General features: G+C 48.4%; 1 protein-coding gene across 3 annotated transcripts in view; it reads right to left on the bottom strand.

The window, feature by feature from the left end:
- The window catches only part of LOC106749262 (MOB kinase activator-like 2), a 32,255-nt gene extending 12,782 nt beyond the window's left edge, over positions 1-19,473 (bottom strand). The window contains exon 1 of one of the 3 annotated variants that reach the window (XM_014628546.1): positions 19,397-19,473. Coding sequence is in view for 2 of the 3 variants with exons in the window: in XM_014628544.1 (XP_014484030.1) it covers positions 6,558-6,709 (152 nt within the window). In the remaining variant the exon portion in view is untranslated. Of the gene's footprint in view, positions 1-6,557; positions 6,941-17,410; positions 18,216-19,396 lie in introns of those variants that run through there. The other 2 variants (XM_014628545.1, XM_014628544.1) reach the window with 2 other exon arrangements.
- Positions 19,474-19,476: the final 3 nt, after the last annotated feature.

Below are 19,476 nucleotides of genomic sequence, written 5' to 3'. Positions count from 1 at the left end.
TTTTTAAGACGGGCAAACCCAGTTGTACGTCTTCGACTTTGAGATACGACCGACTAAAGTTGCGCGTCTTACGTTCGCCGACGGGATTCGCGTCACACGGCTCTTTCTCGCTGTTTCGCGACGCTCCCCCGCAGCGCGAGTAAATCGAATTTCCGGCGAAACTCGCTGACCAAGAGTCCGCGAAGGTGCACGTCCTCATCGAGAATATGCATCACTACGAAGGAAGAAAACTATACGTTACCGAGGGCGGCCATTGACTCATCCCGGAGAACGGCTAGATAAGAGATAACGGATAGCTGGATAATCCACAATGGTCCACGTTGCCACAGGAGATAAGACAAGGCTCTCCGAGATTAGAACATACACCCTTAAGTTTAGGCTCGGTTGCAACAAAATCCGCTTAAGCTAAACGACGATTAACTTACAGGGTCACCAATCGAGATTTCTGTTGAGGAAATTGAGGAAAAGAAGGAGTTGAAAATTACAGCTTGCAATCCTGTCGATTAATCGTCGCTTAGCTTAATCGGAATTTAGTGCAACCAGACCTAAGCTCTTCACGGACCGATTGTCGGCGAGGTAACGATTAAAACCGAGGCTCTCGGGAAACTCGAGCTCGATTTCGCGTGGGTAGAATTTCACTGAGATCGCGAGTACGCGGCAGGACACCCGCGAGAGATCGCTCCTGGTGGAGTAATTATCAGGACGATCAACGATTGAGGGAGAGGAGGGGCGGCTCGCTCGCCATCGGGGGTTGGCGCCAGACACCGTCGGACGCCGGCTGGTGCCGGTACTCTCCTCTTCTCTAGGATTACATCCGAAGGATGCGGATCGATGGACGAACGGCGCCTCGAAGGCGCCTCCCCGTGACGTCGCGGCGCGCTACTCCATCGACAAACATTTCTCCCGCATTTGTTTACCTGCCATCGCGCGTCACTACCCTCGCGAGGGTGGCTCGCCCAAGGAACTCTCGGATTCTGATCTCCGTCCGCGACGACATCCCGAATGCGATCTTCTGATTCACGCGCGGCGAGTTCACGTTTCTATCTTTCTCTTCTCTCACCGGCCATTATTAGCGTATCGCTATTTTCCTCACGTGTCAAATTATTTCGTTTTCCCGGAGCTGAAGTTCCGAAATTCGACGGGAGACTCGAGAGGATATTCCCCGCGTTTACGCAGAAAGCGCGAGAGAAATTGGGAAAATATTTGCTCTATTCTGGGCCGAAGATACAACGCATTTTATACTTCGGTAATATTTGCGTTACTTTTCAACATATTCACTTTGTGTTAAATTACCAGAAAAACTTGTGCGGGACATATGAAATACATTAAATTTAATGCAAAATTTACCAGCGTGTACGGTATCTTCCGCGACGCGAGGAAAATACAGATTTATCGGTAGCCGGGATCGTTAAAGCGCATTAGGGCTAATTGATCGCACCGACAGAATTTACGGTCCGTATTCATTTTTCTCCCCCCCTCCCCCCCTCCCGGAACTGCGACAATTACGCGCGGCAATTATGAAATGAACATAAAGATCAGCATCTGTACTCGCACGCAACCGAACGGGTTTATTTTCGTCCTCGCGGATTAGGCACGCACACAATCGGCTCTCGCGTGCGAGCGCTTCCGCCCGCCGGGCGGATTTTCCCGGTCTGCGGTGCGTCTATCAACCGATTGTGTGGCACGACGGTTTGCGGTCGGTTCCCGGATCCTCCCGGTTCGCCGCGCCTGACGTCGTCTTCTCGCCGGAAGTCCATTAATCGGATCGCGTTTCATGGTTCCCTCGAAACCTCCTTCCGCGAGATAATGGATTCGGGATGAGCTGAGTCAGAGTACTCGGCCCCTCGGACGCGAGAATGTTTCACGAGGTCGGCGATGCGTTCGCCGTCACGTCGAGGGAAAGAACAACGCGTGACGAGCTGTGAACTGAATCAGCAGTTTTTTCAGGGATAATCGATCCCGCTCTCTCTCTCAAGGCAAAGGTCAGAAGGTTAAACGCGTTAAATTAACTATGATACCGCGAACGAAGTGAGCGAACGGAAGCAGCGCGATGGTAGGGTTACTACCATCGTGGCATTTGTCGCACGGTGTCAATGTCGTCGCGTTAATTAACCTAATGAAGACGCGCGCGCGCGATCCGATTCGCGGGAGAAACTGGCACGCATTCGCGCGCGCGAGCGACGGCGAAATGTCGCCGTGAAACCGCTTAATTTCGCTTCGCTTTAGAGCGCGTGAATGAACCATCAACGGCCGTTCGGGGTTTTGGGGAACAGAGGTGCCCGTTGCTACTTTGACGCGCCGTTATCGCCATCGGATAGCGTCGCGGATCGTAATAAATCCTGACGGCGGTCCGTCTTCCGCCGTGCAACACACCTGTTAAAACACCGGCGCTAAAAGCGCGGTGCAAATTGATCCGTCCCGTGTGACGGTGGGCGTTTAATTTTAGCTCTCGTTGTTTTATCACCGCGCCTTCAACAACGCGCTGGACAGGGAAGAGGGGAGGGGAGTGTATGTACACACCCGTTTATCGGGCGGGATAATTTCGCGATCGAAATCGCTTCGATCTTCGAGACCGAAGGAGAGAACGTTTCGGAACGCAGTCTGTTTCCCCCTTTGTTGATCGGGGGAACTCAGGTTTGCGAGCGTCCCCTCTCGGGCACACAAACCGTTGCACAGTTTACGATTCGGCGTGGCTCGTTCGGGCGAGAGTCATTAAAAATCGAGGCCGTGTCATCGTCGCGGTCCGTCGTCTTAATTTCTGACTTCGATCTAGCCGCATCGAGGCGTGAAGCTTGCCCATCCAATAGCACCTCGCCAAACGCAAATATTGACTCAACCTTAATCGTATGCCGCGCCGTTGAAGTTCAGGAAGAGACGCGAATGCGTATATATATACACTTATGTGTACGTTGCGCGGTATATACGGAGCGGAAACCGGGTTCTCCATCATATATTCGCGCATTTGAATCTTATCCATTAAATGCATGAATTTTTTTTTATTACTGAATTATATTTTTTTTTTAGGTTCACAGGTAGTCCCAGAAAATGAGAAAAATATTTAAAAAAACTCTGAGGCACATGTTGAGCATTGCCTTTGTGCCTTTTGGATTGTATATTTCGTTCTAAGGAAGAATTTGGTCTTCCACGTTTAGGTGTGCCTTTGATCTCGACAAAGAGGAAAAATAAATATGTTGCAAATCTACAATACTATGCATTTAAAAGGGTTAATTCGCGGAGACTTTTCGACTTTAGACCATCTTGACGCTTAAATACGCTGGCGCTAATTAAGCCGTCGATAGCTTGCGTCGAGGTATGGAAATTATTCAGGAGATAAGGAACTACATGGACTGGATAAATGGATATAACGCGCAAAGAATGACTAATTGCCGCCGCGCAGCGGCGATGATGTTTGATTCTTACGTAAGGAACGTACTTTAACCTCTCTCTCTTTTTTCCTCGTTGACGGAACATTAAAACATTTTAATTTGACTCTCGTCGGAATCGCCATGTAATTATCGAACGACTGAGATGCGCGAAACGTGTATCTCTTTAACTCTCTTAACTCTTGGCAGGCGATTCGGTATGTAACGTAAACCCGCGCAATCATATTGAAAATCTCATTAAGGCTTGAGATAGTTATGAGAGAATAATCGCATTCGTGACAATTCAACGCGAGCACGCGTGGGACATAACCGTGTATTTTGACATTAATTACACAACGTTCTTTACACGCCACGGTATTTAAAACGTGATACCTGTTGACAGGTGATATCCTTCATTTTCGCTACCGGCGGATTAAGCAAATAACGCGTCATCCCGGCCAAGATTGCGTGTCTCCATGTGAAGAAGGCCGGTATATATCTCGCAGGTGCGGTGTTGACGAAATGAAAAACCGGGCCACGAGCACCCTTGATGAATTTCGAAAGCCGCGATGCCGTACCGCGGCCCCTTAACCACATCGTCGAGCTGCGCGATCGTAGGCACGTGCTGCACAACACGTCGCGCGGCGCACACGTGTCCGCAACGTAATTACGTCACACGGATATACCCGAGCAAGCCGCGATACAGCGGCGTCGGTGACTGCGAGAGCCCGGAGTGCATCCTCGGTACGTAAGTACAGTATGAAAAACTTGCTCTTCCCTAAGAGGAGAAGAGGACAGAAATACTCCGCCTGCACGTCGTGCACGGAATTATATGCCGTATTCTTCCCCGATGTTGCGGGATTATCTCGTTTGAGGAGGTTGTAAGGTGAAACGAATTTGATAAGAATTCAATGAAACTTGCGCCACGTAACACTGGAATATTATCTAACTAGTAATTAGAAAAAAATTCGAGGTACTTGCAACTAAAGTTGGTACTTTTTATACGTATTTCTTGAGATCATCGTGCTCTATTTTTAATTTAGATTTTTAATATTTTCTAAACCAAGATTTTGATGAAAAACTATTACAATATTAAAGACTAATATGCTGGCGTTATACACAAATTTCAGAATTTCAGAATTACTGACCACTTCGTTTTAAAAATAGAGCAATGTAAAGCTCATAATTTATAATAATATTCGAAATACATATATATTTGCGTATATTTAAATACTTATATACCTCTTTCTATTGTCTGTGAATCTTTATTAGATCAATTGATGTAAAAATATAGCACGCATTAATAAGGAAATTAACAAATAATGGGGAAAGGTATTGTACATTGAATTTATTGTACCTTCGAACCATGTGGATTTCTCTATCTAGTGATCTTTTCGCTCCGTTAATATGATAATTCATTGTGTTTACCGCCAGAACTCTTATCTACGGTAAACACAATGAATTATCACATTAACAAAGCGAGAAAATCAGCACTAGTAAATGAAATAAATGTATAAGAACGTAATTTGCTTGATAAATGTTAGACTGATGACTTGCCGCTTTAATGTGCCGCTGAAAATACGACACTGAGCCTTACACCTCCTTAAACGGATCAAACGTTTCGTCATGCGGTACTTATGCTCGAGTCGAATTTTTAACGGTGAAGATACCGCGAACTGACAGAGGCGAATCTCGCCGATGACATTCCAAGTCACAATAAGATTGCGCCAAGTATCGTAATTGTAATTGCAAAGTGTTATATCCGCGAAGGTAATATGTAGAGATTGCGCATACTAAACACCGTCGGGACTGCCTCGTCGCGCTGCGGTTAACAGCGCGGGAAGCAAGCTGTGCAAACTCGACGAGAAAGGCTGTCGCGGAAAACAGTCGCCTGATAAAGCGTCTCATTGTGGACGCACTCGTGCGCGTATGTACATACTCTCTCTCTCTCTTTCTCTCGCAATCACGATATCTCTCTTCGAGATTTACTCCCCGTGAAATCGCGACGGAGACACCGTCGGTTTAGTTGCGCGTCCCTCTGTCTCTGTCTCGATCTCCCATTTACTCGTCACTTGGCGATGAATATTTCGTAGCTGAATACGTCGAGAGAGAAAACGGTAAGAGCGCCGTCCGACGAGTTCGTTCTCTCACGAAAACGGTTCTGTCGCCCGATAAAACGATTTCCGGCATTTTCACGAATAGCAAGGTTGCCTCCTCCCTCGTGACGTGGCCTTTTCGTATATATCCTTGCTTGCATTCCCCGTCGCGATATCATTCTCGAAAAGACGTCGCGGTGACCGAAAATCCACGTTCCCCGACTTTATCGGAAGCTCTTTAGAAGCGTACAATTAGAATACAGTTTCCTGTTATCGTAGACGCATGTGTGTAAGCACGGTTGAAGGTGGCCTTCGCTCGCGCTCGCGTTTCGTAACTATGTAAAAGAAAAGGAAATCGTTCGCCCGCCTCTCCGGGGGCAATTAACGGCCGATTGCAAGGCGGCATCATTAATTCGCCGTGACGTAAGCCCGGATAAATCGCCGATGGATTTAATCGGCGGTTTCTCCGCGTCACTTCGGCTCCGTCGCGGCGTCGTCGAGTCGTCGTTTTGACACAAAAAGACTATCGCCTATCGGCGATAACAATGAGGTGGCATATCTCCGTCGGAGATAACGGCGGCTTACTTAAGACCCGCATCGAAGAACAATGGTGCGCGCGTGTATTTTCGCAATGCACAGCGGGCTCGCTATCGAAAAATCGACCGCGCGCTCGATGCTATCGCAACGCACACAGGATCTTGTGATACGCGTCGGAGATCTGCGTCCGAAATATTCAGGATATAAAATAAAAGATATCGATAACACGCCGGGGGACCCGGGGAATAATGTACGCGCGAGCAAATCTCGCGCACGGAGCGTAATCTTTTTATCGACGCGGTCGTCCCTGGGAATTGCACAACCGCACGCTTGACGACGTTACTCGAAGGAAACGAGGCGTATTTCTCCAAACAGCAAGGACACTCAATTGTGCCGATTTCAACACCAATCGTCATCGCGCCCACCGATCTACATCGCGTGCGAACACATGAATATCTTCTTCAGCAGTCGAGTGTGAGAAATAGCGCTTGGCGTTTTTTCTCACCGAGCACATAGGCGAAGGGAGACGCACGACGTCGTGACGTTCGCGGGACAAACTGACCTGCAGAAACACGTGACGGTGTCCTCGACATCGATGGGGAGCGACGTCTCGATGGCGGAGTACTTGAGGACCTTCCTGCTGCCGAGACCGAACATCAGGACGAGTGCGCGGTGGTACCAGGGGGGCGCGGGCAGGTGAGCCGCCGGGGGCATAAAAGAACGATGACGGCGGGAGAGAAAGAGGAGGCAGGAAGAGGCGAGAGCGACGTGCGAGGGACGAGAGGTGAGAGAGGAAGACAGCGAAGCAGAGAAAGTGAGAGAGAGACACACTCTGTCCACGGCTGATCGGACCTACCACTCGGCCGGCCACCGCCAGGCCAGCAACGGAGCGCAGACTGACATAGCAGTGTTCTCCAGCAGGCAGGCAGGCAGGCAGGCAAGCAGGCAGGCCAGGCAGCCAGGCAGGCAGAGGCACGCAGGCAGGCAAGCGGCCACCGTTCGCCAGGTACCACCACCGCGATCGTCCACCGACATCGTTCTCTCCTCACCTCGCCTCACGGTAGATAGGGAAAAAGCGGAAGAGAGAGGGAAAGACACGGATATATCGTCAGGTGGCGGGAGAAGGGGGGGCCCTCCGCTGTGTTCGGGAGGAACGCGGGAGGAAGCTGCCGCGAGCGGAGGAAATCTAGAGAGAGGAGGGGTCAGAGAGAGGGAGAGAGAGCAGCAGGGGCTTCTCCGGGGCAGAGTATAGCCGCGGGTCGCTCCTTCCTTCTCTAATAGTGTGTAGCGTTTCCTTTACTCTTTCTCCTCTCGCTCGCGTTCCACGCCGAGTCGTCCTCGTCATAATGCAATAACGACCTGACCGAAACGAAGCCGAACAAGTTCTTCGTCTATTGAAGCGTTGCGCAGCAACGCAAAGGTCGCCCGACGACGACGACGCTTTTCGGATTCACCGGTGCACACCTTCCCCGACGAAGTTGTTTACCTGGTGTTCCAACGCGGCTCCAACGAGAGCGACCGGAGCGAAAGCGCGAACGATACGACGATGAACGTTGAGCAGGGACTATTGTCCTGCGAATCCGACGTTTCCTCGCTACGGCTTCCTCCGAGATCGATCTTCTTCCCGACCTGACACCGTCGTCGCAACTTCCCGAGTAATCGATGAGTAATCAAGGAGACGGAAAATTACGAAGTCTCAGCGATGAATAACGCGCGATACCTTATTCTTCGATTGATAAAGTTTCAGTGAATTGAAAATTACGTCCTGTGGGCGCCTACAGCGCGAAGTTCTAGTATCTATATTTAATTCTTCGTGTCTCAATGGAAAATAAAAATAAAACTTACACGTTGCCCGATGGAAACCGGTTGTTTCACGTAAAACCAATGATCGAACAGTACGTGCGATTCGTGTGAGGTCATTCAATTTTCCGCGCAAAGTTGAAATTAATCCAAGATGAAACGTATTATTGTCGAAGCACTGAGATGTCGGAATTACCGAAACACAGCTGACACGGGAAATATGAAAGAACGGTTTTGACCCGATTTCCACCGTCTGAGGGTTAAATCAATAAAACATATAAAAGTTTAATCACCGACGAGTTGCTGCTGGGACTGCTTCTTCACTCGCGTTGGCTTTATGTCAATACGTCCGTTCGTTATATACGGACAAATATTTTCAGACGAGCAAAGGCGCGAGAGAAAGAAATAGAGAGAGAGAGAGAGAGAAAGGGAGGGGGGAGGGAAGGGGGGATGGAGGGGGCGTTTTGTATACGAAGATTTCATAGATTACGTAGGCAGCTACAATCTCGCATAGTTTGCGATTTCCGATAAGCAGCTTTTTGCTACTCTGCTGATCATAGATAAATCAACGTTAGCAGCGTTAACTCGTTAATGAAGAGGCAAAATTCGGTATACAGAATGTACAGAAGAAGTTTCTCGTCGCAATGAGAATGAATTCTCATGAATTCCGCGCGCGCGTATATGTGTGTGCGCGTGCACGTGTATGTTAATTCGTGAATAAACGAAAGGTGTGACAATCGAAGATCCGCAGGGACGGAAATCGAGTGGCCAGATATGGTACACCGGTCTTTTAATCCGGCACCGCGAGCGAATGAGAGAGAGAGAGAGAGAGAGCTCGAAACGCAAGCAAGATATACATACACGTCGCTGCAACATCGAGTACTTAATGTATTCCATCTACACGAATAAATGCGCGATAAACTGGTTCACGGGCTTCGGGCTTGCGAATGTGAAAGGTGAAGGCCGTTCTCAATGCGTGCAACGTAATACCCTGACACCGGGTCTGGGTCTTCCAGGACTCCTAGTCCCCGACGAGTATCGATCTTTCTCACGCACAATGGGTCTGCCTTAGCCGGCGAGTGTCCCGCTTCAGCCGGCTCAACGGCGAAATCGTCCGCGAATCCGGAGATGATTATCTCCGGATGAGAATTTCGGAGGAGAAACTCCCACGCGCAAGTCCGTTATCGGAACTCTCTCGCTGCGACGCTCTATCGACCGTCGTTGAGATTCTAATTCCAACGTAAATTAAAATCAAAATTCCGCCCGTCCGCATCGAAAATAGACGCTTCCTCCGCCCAATTCTTCCGTCGGCGAAAATTAATCGCGCTCGCGACAGCGAGTCGAAGAACGCGGAAACGCGCGATGTTGCGTGTACGTGGTACGTGTGTAGTCGCTCGGATATTGGTTATCGATGGAAAATATTGTCAGGAACGAATTATAGAAAGACAATCCGACATTGACGTCGACACCGCGACGCGGTCTGAATGGTCGGGACGGCGGAAAAACGGAACGCTGCCAGAGACACGAAGATAGTCGTCATCGTCGGTCTCCACCGGTCGGGAGAGGAATATTGGCGCTAATTACGTCGATAGATTAAATAGATATCGAGGTATACTGCATGGCTGACTCCCACTGCCCGATATACCGCCGCCAATTGCGGACGCCACGAGGAGACTATTATTAGCGCGCGTTAGATTGGGAAACGAGCGGCGACGCGGGCGATGCTTAAATTCGCGACTCGCTATCGATACTATCATTCGGTGTATCGGACGGATATACGTGCTGTAACCAATATCGGATATCCCAACGAGCGTCCCGGACACGCGATACATTTTTATCAAATCATCGGACAACCGAAAAATTAATCCATAGGTTAGGTGATAAAACGGAGACACTCCGTATGATTTCGAAGTTGGTTCATAAAGACGAAGCGTCTATGACGCTTAATGAGAAATATTTCCTCCATATTGCGTTGAAATTTCATCGTGTTTTCCACTTAATTACTGTTAATGTTAAGTCGCACAGGTAAGTCTCGTTTGTACCACGACGAACTATGAAAGCCGACCTAAATTTCAAGCCGGGTATCTTTTTATTCTCCATAAATTTGTTAGATATCCGTTAAAATTGGAAACTTCCCGTGTAATAAATAATTTTACGCCTGGAAATTTGGCACCGCTGCTCACGTCCCGACGTCTCCTATCCTGACATTCTGATGTAATCTCCTGGCTACTCTAACGTCGCACTGATAATGACGCTAACACTTGCGGAGATGTGATTCATTCGAAGGTGTTAAATAATACGGTATCGATATCAAGTACTTCAAGAGCCGACGAAATATTTTACTTATCCGAGGGGAATGATATAAAGAACACATCGATACATACAGGCCGTGGTATGTGTATCGTTCGTCAGGTCGAAACTTAGTGAACACTCTGAAAAGTACATGGCGCATAAAGATATATTTTATCGCCTTGAAGGTCCGGAATGTTTTGATTGTGTGATCGCACGGCGTTCAGTGACGGGCAACGACTGTTGGCGATTGATGAGAGGGGATGACTTCGCTTTTCTTACCGATTGTTTGGGTATTCTTATATGTCCCAGGTTTTCCATGACTAAATATTACTTTACGTTTCATGTAGAATATTTTGTCGACTCTTGAAACATTTAATCGGACGACATCGCATTCAACAATGTTTTTTTACGATCAAATTTTCGTATATACGTAAAGATATTTAATGTTTGAGAGAAACCAAACGTTTGTTAAATCAAATATTCGTTTATTTGCTCTATTCCAAGAGACAAATTTGCTTCGATTAATGAAATTTTATTAAATCCAAAGAAATTTTTGTCTCCCTGTATAATAGTATATCTCGCGCTTCTCCGTCAGTCCTTCAAGTTCGATGGAGTTAATGCAAAACCAAAATCTCAGGTTAATAACGATGGCAGTCGATAAAGCACGTTTTATTGATCTCTTTTTCTCTCGGTCTATCTCTCTTAATATTTGAACAACACGCAGTTGATATCGACCACTGATAACGAACAGTCGTTGATATTCGCTTCGGAGCGAAGAGGAGAGAGACGTATTTCGCGAGGCGCGATTATTTCTGCCCGCTCGCTCGTGAATCATCCGACATCTCCCCATTCACGAATACGCCTGCCAACGGAAGACGTCGGACGACATTATCGTGAAAAATGAGCGCGGGGATAACGAGGAGGGAGCGGATGAATGTCAAGTAAATGCGACGTCGACCTGCACGACGTTTACGGAGCAGACGCGACTACTACCCTCTTCGAGAGTCCTTTGAAACACCGGGATAAGAGCAAACGTATGTCACGATAAACCAACAAGCCGGCCCTTGTAATCGGCAACATGAGTACACATTGATATAATTATGCCGTGGGAGGCCCGAGAGAGAGAGAGAGAGAAAAACAACGGCTTAACTCGACAGAGTCGGTGGTTGATTCAGCGATTCATCATCGTCCTTCGACGACATCTACTACTTCTTGTCTTTCCTCGCCGTGCGCACTTATTAATCCTCGTAGAACGGTAATACGAGAATTACGCGTCGCATATGTTCCGTTAAAACGGCAACTTGAATCGCATAAGAAGATAAACATTCAGAACCGTAATGATCGCGCTTAATGATGCTTATCGTCGAGGAGATCATAACACGTTCAGGTTGAAGATTCGTTCAGGGAGAAAAAGAAGGGAGATTCACGCGACGACCGCCGCCCCTCTGACCAGAAGCTGACCTTTTCGAATTCATCGACTTGAAAATGTCACGACGTATTTCGGGAAAAAAGTCGAGGAACAACTTTGACTTTTTCCGGCCGGCCGACGATAAGCCGCAGGACATTTCGCGTCAATTTTTCAGACGCTCGCTCGCACAACCGAAGGTCTTCCGATATCGCGACAAGCACCTGGCGGCGATATTCCGACGATAAACGCGATAACTTTGTTTGCCCGGAAAAACCGGCAAGATGCTCATGTGAGATCACGAGTGATTCACCGGCCGATGGTTAGCTGGTGTTATCGCAAAAATAACGATAAACTCGCTCTTATCGTAGGAAGAGGCGATTCAAGTAAAAGACCAACGTTGTTCGCGTTTTTCTAATAATCCGGAGGCGAACGTTGCTCCAATACGATCGCTAACGTTGAATTTGAGAGAACCGTGGAAACGAGAATGACATTTCACCGCTTTCCGCCGCTCGAAAAAACGCGTCCTCTTTTCCGATATACGTACGACTCCGAGAGACGTTTATTAATTTGACCCGGTCTCGTATCGATAATCCATGATTGGAAAATACAAAGACCCGCTTTCTTTTGCAATAGTCGGGCGTTTGCGAATTCAAGTGAGTAAAAGGTGGACGCGCATCTTGACAATGCGCACATTGCCAAGTTTTTTACATATTCCTTTGTATATATATATTTAATCTCTATATAAAATCTATATTAACACGTTCGCTATCTGAGTCTGAAAAGAAAATCTTGCACCACAGCCCAGGGTGTTTTATGTTAGAATATGTCCCCAATTGACATGGGTTTTTTTAGGATATATTTATAAAATAAAAATATAATTATCTCTAGACCAAGGACATCCTACATCTATTTTATTGTTTTTTAGCTCAACAATATCGTCCATTTTCAAATTAATTGCAATACGTTATCATAAACTGATAAAGAACACGCATCGCACATCTGCGGCGGTGATAGCGAACGTGTTAAGTAATCTAGTTTTGCAGAGGGCGTAAAGTGTAAAACACCGGCAAGTTCACCCACGGAGAAAAATAATTCGCTGGCACAGAAAATTTTATGCTGTCGCAATAAAATTGGTCAGTTACCATACGGTCAGCGAAACGGTCTGTTCAAAACACTAACTGCCATTCCCTGGATTATTTCGCTAAATCTACAATTTATTTTGCCGTAAGAACAATTCAATAAATGCAGGGACAAATCACTAAATGCAGGAAAACACTATTTTGCTCTAACAGCAAATTAACGTGTCCTAAGGACAAATTTCACTAAACAATATTTTCTATCCTAGATTGTTTCTGCTTTAATTACGAATAATTCGCTAATTTGGTTATGTCGGCGAAATTTTATCGCTGTCGCGACAAATATGCAGGAGCAACGATGTGGTTTCCCTGCAATGTCGAAATGATTTTTCTCCGTGTCGATACCCTCTCGAAACCCTCCGAGACGTCTGAAACCTGGTGAAATCGCGCTGGGTCGTTGCGTCGCGACGTTTTAGTGGACGCGCGACCGTGCGTGAATCAGCCGAGGAAACCAATCGCACCACTAGAGATCGAAGTGAGTCATCGCTCCGTTCGGTTTCGAGCGAGCCAACGCGAGCAGACTTTGTTCGCTAGAGACACACTCGAACCGCCATCTTCGGCCGAGTAAATCAACACGAAACTCGAGAAACTATCGAGACGTTCGCCATCGACGATATTTTCGAAAAACCAAAAAATACGTGAACTGTTCTAAGCGACGAGAACGACGACGTCGATTGCGCGAAACGGACACCTTTCGCCAATTTTCACCTCGGACAATTGGCGCGCCGCCAGTTATTTCACTGACGCTATTTTTCCGAGCAACGCCGCCGCTGAAAACACACATTTTTCCCGCCGACCTCGAAGCATCGGGATAGCGCGTTTCCGCGCTTCGTGGTTTCAATGATCGAGAACGATGTTTCTCGCGATGCGCTGCACTTGACGCACTTGGCCCTCCTTGACCTTCGACGAACCGATGATACCGATAACGATTTACGCGCGAACACACACACAACCCGACGACGTATTTTTACGTCTCGACGAAGCGTCAGTTTAATGCCGTCCGCAGATACCGCTAATTAAATCATCGGCCAAAAGGAAAGAGCGCGGTCGACGAGTAGCTAGTGGCCTTTAAAGTGACATCATCGTCGAAAGGAATTTTGCGTAAAGTACAGATCGTCGGTCGCTTTTCAACGCTCGATCGATACGTGTCTCTCGTAAGTTTACTTGTATGCATGGTAGTGATTTACGACCCGACTGATCGACACCGATTGTTTTTAATCAGGAGAGACATATTCACGTTGAAAAAGGGACAAACTATTATTCGGAATATTTCATATTTTGTGTCTGTATAAATATCTCGTGTATCTATGTAACTAAACTTCAAATTTTATATATATAAGCGTAATTAGAGTAAATCTTCTTAATTCTCAATTTAATTCAAATATCATTAAAACTACGTTATGTATTGTTTCAATAACTGAAGTATTCGTTTCAACGGTACCGCCTTGAGTCAGGAAGATTTATTCCAATTATACGTGCTGTCGGAAATTCTGCCGATTCAACAGAATTTTTCCGGTATATATATAGAATTCTATTCGGCCAAAATCTACTTGAAATTGATTGCGGATCAATATGAACTCAATATTCAGCGGAAAGCCTTATATTTTTAGTCCCCGATCTTCGGAAAGCTACAGAACACCTTCGGCGTTCTGGCCGAAGAACGCGCGAATTGACCTCTCTCACGCCATCCCCGTATAGAATTCGTCGTTAAAATATAACGCGACGGAAACGGGACACTCTGTACACACGAATCAGTCTGTACGCGCCGTCGACATAAGAGAAAAACAGCTGCCGCGAGCGCGGTTTGTGCAACCGGAGAAATTCGACTTTCCGCGCGGCTGTGATTTAGAATCCGGTGAAAGCAGGAATAATCCATAATCATTCGCCGTGTCGTATTTCGCGTCGCGGTAAAATGAACGAATCTGGCGGTGTAAATTTCGCGGTATAAAGACAGCCTGTCCTTTCCGCCCTTTCTCTCTCTCTTCTTCGCGGGGAAACTTCGTCCATAAATTTTCCCGTAAAAAGCCAGGCTCGCGGAACTCCACCATCGGACGATAACCGGCGAAGAATCCCATGCGGAACGCGGTAAGATCACCCGGCGTCTTACAAAGATTTCGACACGGTAACCGTAACGCGAATTCCTCCTACTATACGAGCGGTTCGCGTGTCCCGCAAATTAAGTCCGACAAATGCGACTCCGCCGTGTTACACACACACACACGCTTCATATCGCCTTTGTTATCATCGAGTGTTATTGTTGTACGTTTAACCCCGCGAGCAGCGAGACCACGGGGGACACACGCGTCGCGAAAATAATATTTTCGCTCTCTTCGAGATTCACCCGCGAGCCGGAATCATTTTTTCGTCGAAAAACGTCGATCGGGATACCAAAGTCAATCCTGGAATTTCCCGGCTTGCGAATATTTATATCATTCGTTTACCTCGAAGATCGCGCGCTGTCTGCATGTAATCAATCGTTCTCGATGTTCCACGTGTAAACATCCGCGATCATTTTACGTAATACGCGTGGCAAAGTGTGCAATTTTTCCACACTTATGTGTGCAAAGTCATAGTATCGACACATTCAAATGCGTAAAAAATGACTACACGTAAAATTATACATTTAAATTTGCAATGTGGGCAGAAGGACATCTTGCATCTCGTAAAACGCGCGATTCGCCGATATTTCCCGAACTATGTTACACTCGCGCCTCTAATTGGATTTCCTATTTCTAACTACACTCTCCTCCTCTACTTCGAAAACTACTTGGCCGGCTCGGAGCGACGGTCTCTCTCTGCGAAAAAATATCAACCATCGGCGGAAAACCGAGACGGCCGATCTAATCTAACGTAATCGCGCGTGACAAATATATCTACGAATACAATAGAAACGCCAATATCTATCGAAGGCCATCGAAGCTACGATATGTCGAGGCTACGATGTTGCGCAATTTTTAAGTGTCGCGGGCTACAATAGTGTGGCTCTCGGCCCTTTTCGGCCCAAACCACGTCGATAAGAACGGTGTATGTATGTTGTACGTCTTACGTAAGCATACACCGTCGGGTCGAAAATGGCCGAGAACGGCCGTATATTCGCCGCTATAATTTTCCACCGAAAATTAATTATCTTAATATTAATCTCGGACTCTCGCTTATATCATTACGGAGGAAACCCGCGTTCCGCATTTTACACGCGAGAATACGAGGCGAAAGAGGAACCACGCACTAAAGTAGTACGAGTGAGCCAAGATTGTACATGCGGTCGATCCTAAGCATGTAACCTCGATTAAACGCTATGTAAACGTGACGATTAAATACACCGTGTCTTTCTCTATCTATATTACAAACGGGTCCACGGGGTGTCTCACCGGAAAAAACCGTTCGATCGACGACGTGTCAGCGTGACGGAACTCATTTATTGGGCTACCCTATATACACGACGGTACGGTGCATGAAAATAGAAGTTACCGGCGTCGGGGGAATCCTCCCTTCGTGAAATGAGTCTAATGAAAAATCGTTATTATACTAATCCTCCTGAGCGAAATACGCGATCGATTGCTGTGTCACTGTCACAGAGCCGGTCACGCCGACGCGCAATCAACAACAGATTCCTCGGGGAATCTTGCGGCTCTTGTTTCTCCCTTCTTCGAGAAGAAATCGGGTCGAGAAGTCGCACTTTTTCCCGTCGCACAGTTTTCCTCCACTTTAATTTACATCCAATCTAAAATTAAGATCACGGGCCCGAGCCAAAAGGAAGTCACATTTCATTATCATTTGCGCTGCCGAAGCTGAATTAACGACGAATATTCCGCGCACTGAATGTCATCGCGACGACGACGAGCGTCGTCGCCGTGGAGACTCTCTCTCGCCGAGGAAAGCTCACCGAAGCGAATCCGTCGCTTGAATCGTTCCTCCTCGATGAGACACCCGAGTGTGACGAGGAAGAAAAAAAAAGAGAATCGCTGGTCGGACTTATTTAAACCGTGCCTGTCTTAAACTCGCACCTGACCTTAAGCTGACTCGTTGGAAAGGCGAGCAACAATCGACCGAACGGACAAACAAGAGAAACAAAAACTGTAGACGGCTACGTGAGAGCGTTGAAAAAACCACACACACACACAGGCAGGCAGACGTGGTGTCGAGCAGCGGTGAAAAACGTGTGTGAAGAGGAATTTTCTTCTTACGAACCGAACCCGGGAAGACCTTCGGTTGAAAATAAACAACTCGCGGGGCAACGCCGAATGCGTGTGTCTTCGCGATCCCGACGTCTCTGATCGCCAAGTTGTCGAAGACACTTGGAGGCGAGAGGAAACGCGTGAGAAATGTCGACTCGCAGAAAGCGAGCGAGGTAACCGACTCCGATCGAGTCCTCGCCGAGAAAAGATCGACTTTAAACGGACCGGTGAATCGGACAGGTAAACGTTGCGCGTACGTGTGGGTTCTTCAGCGCTGTGTTGGTGCACGCGTCGCACTCCGCGCGGCCGACGACGATGACGAAGACGGTTCGCTTCGAAAATCTCTCGGTGCCGCGCGCGTGCTTACTTTCTCCGCGGTGAAAAGTCCGAGCTCTGGCGCGGGTGATCGCGCGAGCAGGACGAAGAAGACGAGGACGCGCGCGGACACGAGCGGGTTGGAGAGGTTAACCTCTCCGTAGAGAACAGCTCGGGGCTGGCGCGCTCCAGCGTCGGACAGCGAACACGCGCGCGGATATCGGTGCAGGCGTTACACGAACCGCCGCGATTCTCTCGGTGACAACACAGTGAAAGAGGCAGGACTTACCCCATAAACCAGTCCACGGTATCGCGGAGATACTCGGGTAACCTATCCAGCTTGGATGATTTTCGGATGGATCACCGTCGTGAGGAGGAAAGCTGCGCGCGCGAGAGCCGAGAAAACAAAGTGTAAATCTCCTCCTTCCCTTTCTCTTTCCACACGGTACTGGCCACCACGGTAGTAGTTAGCGGTAGTAGTAGCAGCGGCGGCAGCAACAGCAGCGGCGGCGGCGGCAGCAGCAGCAGCGGCGGCGGCAGCGGCGCGCGTTTCGCGATCTCGTGAAATCTAACATGGCGCGGCTCTATTGTCACCTGTTCCCGTCATGCCCCGCTGCCCGTCGAAATACACGGCCGAGATTCGTTCCCGCCTGTCGTCTGTCCGCCGCGTGATCGCACCGGGAGCGCTGTGCTCGCTACTGTGCTGCGATGCACTCGCGCGCGATCACAAGCGACAATATGGGCCTGTTGTGGCGCGCGCGAACAAGCCGTAGCCGCGACGAGCGTACAGCTGATCGTCTGACGTCGCTTCGCGGCGGAGTGAGCGCCCTGAGCGCGCGCAACGCCGACCCGCCGCCAGAGGCGCTACTTGCCGCGCCAGCGGTCGCGTTACCGACCGTCGAGGAATCCGCGGCAAATTCAAACGTCGCTGTGATGTGCTACCTGAACGATTCCTCTTCGTGATTGAGTTTCCCGCAGCGTGGAATACACGATGCGATTTCTCGCGCAATAAATTGCTTACAACGAATAATTATTTGTCAGTTTCCGTGTAGCTTGTACTTCATGTGCTACTCCACGTTGAAGAAATAAAATCAGATACAGCGATTTCACGCATAATACATATATATTTCTGAGGTAAAAATTGTCAAGTACCAACTCCAGAATTCCCTTCTCCGGTGTAACCCTCGCTCCGAGCTGATATTCGTTAGCTTCGAAAGAAACATAATCATTCCTGCGCGGTAACGGAGAATTCGCTCTCCGATTAATCAGATTTCCAATAATCCGATGCGATATCTTTTTCTCCTGGTAAAACGAGAGATGAATCGGCGAGCGTGAATCACGCTTCTTTCCTCCAGCGTTATCGCGTCTTCGTACTGCTACACCTTGCTACACCTTATGCGATTATACGTCCCAATCGACGTAGCGTGACGTCACACAGTGCGCGATGGTCGATTACGCAGGTGGCGAATGGTGGCACGAGCAACGACGGACGAAGCCGAATCGAGCCGAATGGCAAGTGTAATGTCTGATAAGACCGGTGATGGACTTGTTGTGAGGCTACGTACCGATCGCCTTTGACAGCTCGCCGTGTACGTTTCGCGCGTGACTCGCGGTGGTAGGAAATTAATACGATGTTGAGGCTGTAGTCACAGCTGGAGCATTCGTCGAGAGCTGTGCGTGAGGTGTGTGCGTGCGCGGTGCTCATTTACGTGCCCAGGATCCGTATCCTGTGTATACGTGTACTACATATACACGTAGACACGAGTACAATATCCTGTGTCGTCCTTCGGCCGACACCACCCACCCGGCGTCAGGACAAAAGACGGTGACGAAGGGGTGCCGCCACGGGGGAGAACGCGACGCAGCACGTTTCTCGACTCCCGTGCGTTACCGTGACTCGAGAGAACAACGTCGTCTTTTGCCTCCGCTTTTTCTCCCTCATTCTCTCTTACGTGCACTTAATATAGCGCGTCGTGCATCTCATATACGCTACGTATAGTGTCGCTCCCCTTCCTGTGCTTTGTACGCTCGCACTCTCTCGCTCCCTCTAACGAGTTTCGCTCCGCGCTCTCATTCCCCCTAAGAAGGCGCTTTTGTATCGCTCCTCCTTTTTCCAACGTGCTTCATACAGCACACTTCGTCGATCCTACTCCCGAGAGACCGATACCCGTTGCTTCGCGTGCGTGCGGCACAGCGAGTGCGCTCACCGTCTCTCTCCATCTCCCCCCTCTTCTCCACCGTTTCCTTCAAAGCCACTGGTACCTTCCTCACTTACCTATCTACCGCTGTCTCCCTCGGGACGGTACTCCGTCTTGTGCGCGGAACGTATAGCGAGCGCCCTCTCACTCTCACCTC

Source organism: Dinoponera quadriceps, unplaced genomic scaffold (genome assembly GCF_001313825.1).
Source record: "Dinoponera quadriceps isolate SergipeBrazil2010 unplaced genomic scaffold, ASM131382v1 scaffold2952, whole genome shotgun sequence".
NCBI lineage: Eukaryota > Metazoa > Arthropoda > Insecta > Hymenoptera > Formicidae > Dinoponera > Dinoponera quadriceps.
Note: the sequence above shows the minus strand (reverse complement) of the source record. Positions and strands in the feature narration are given on the sequence as shown.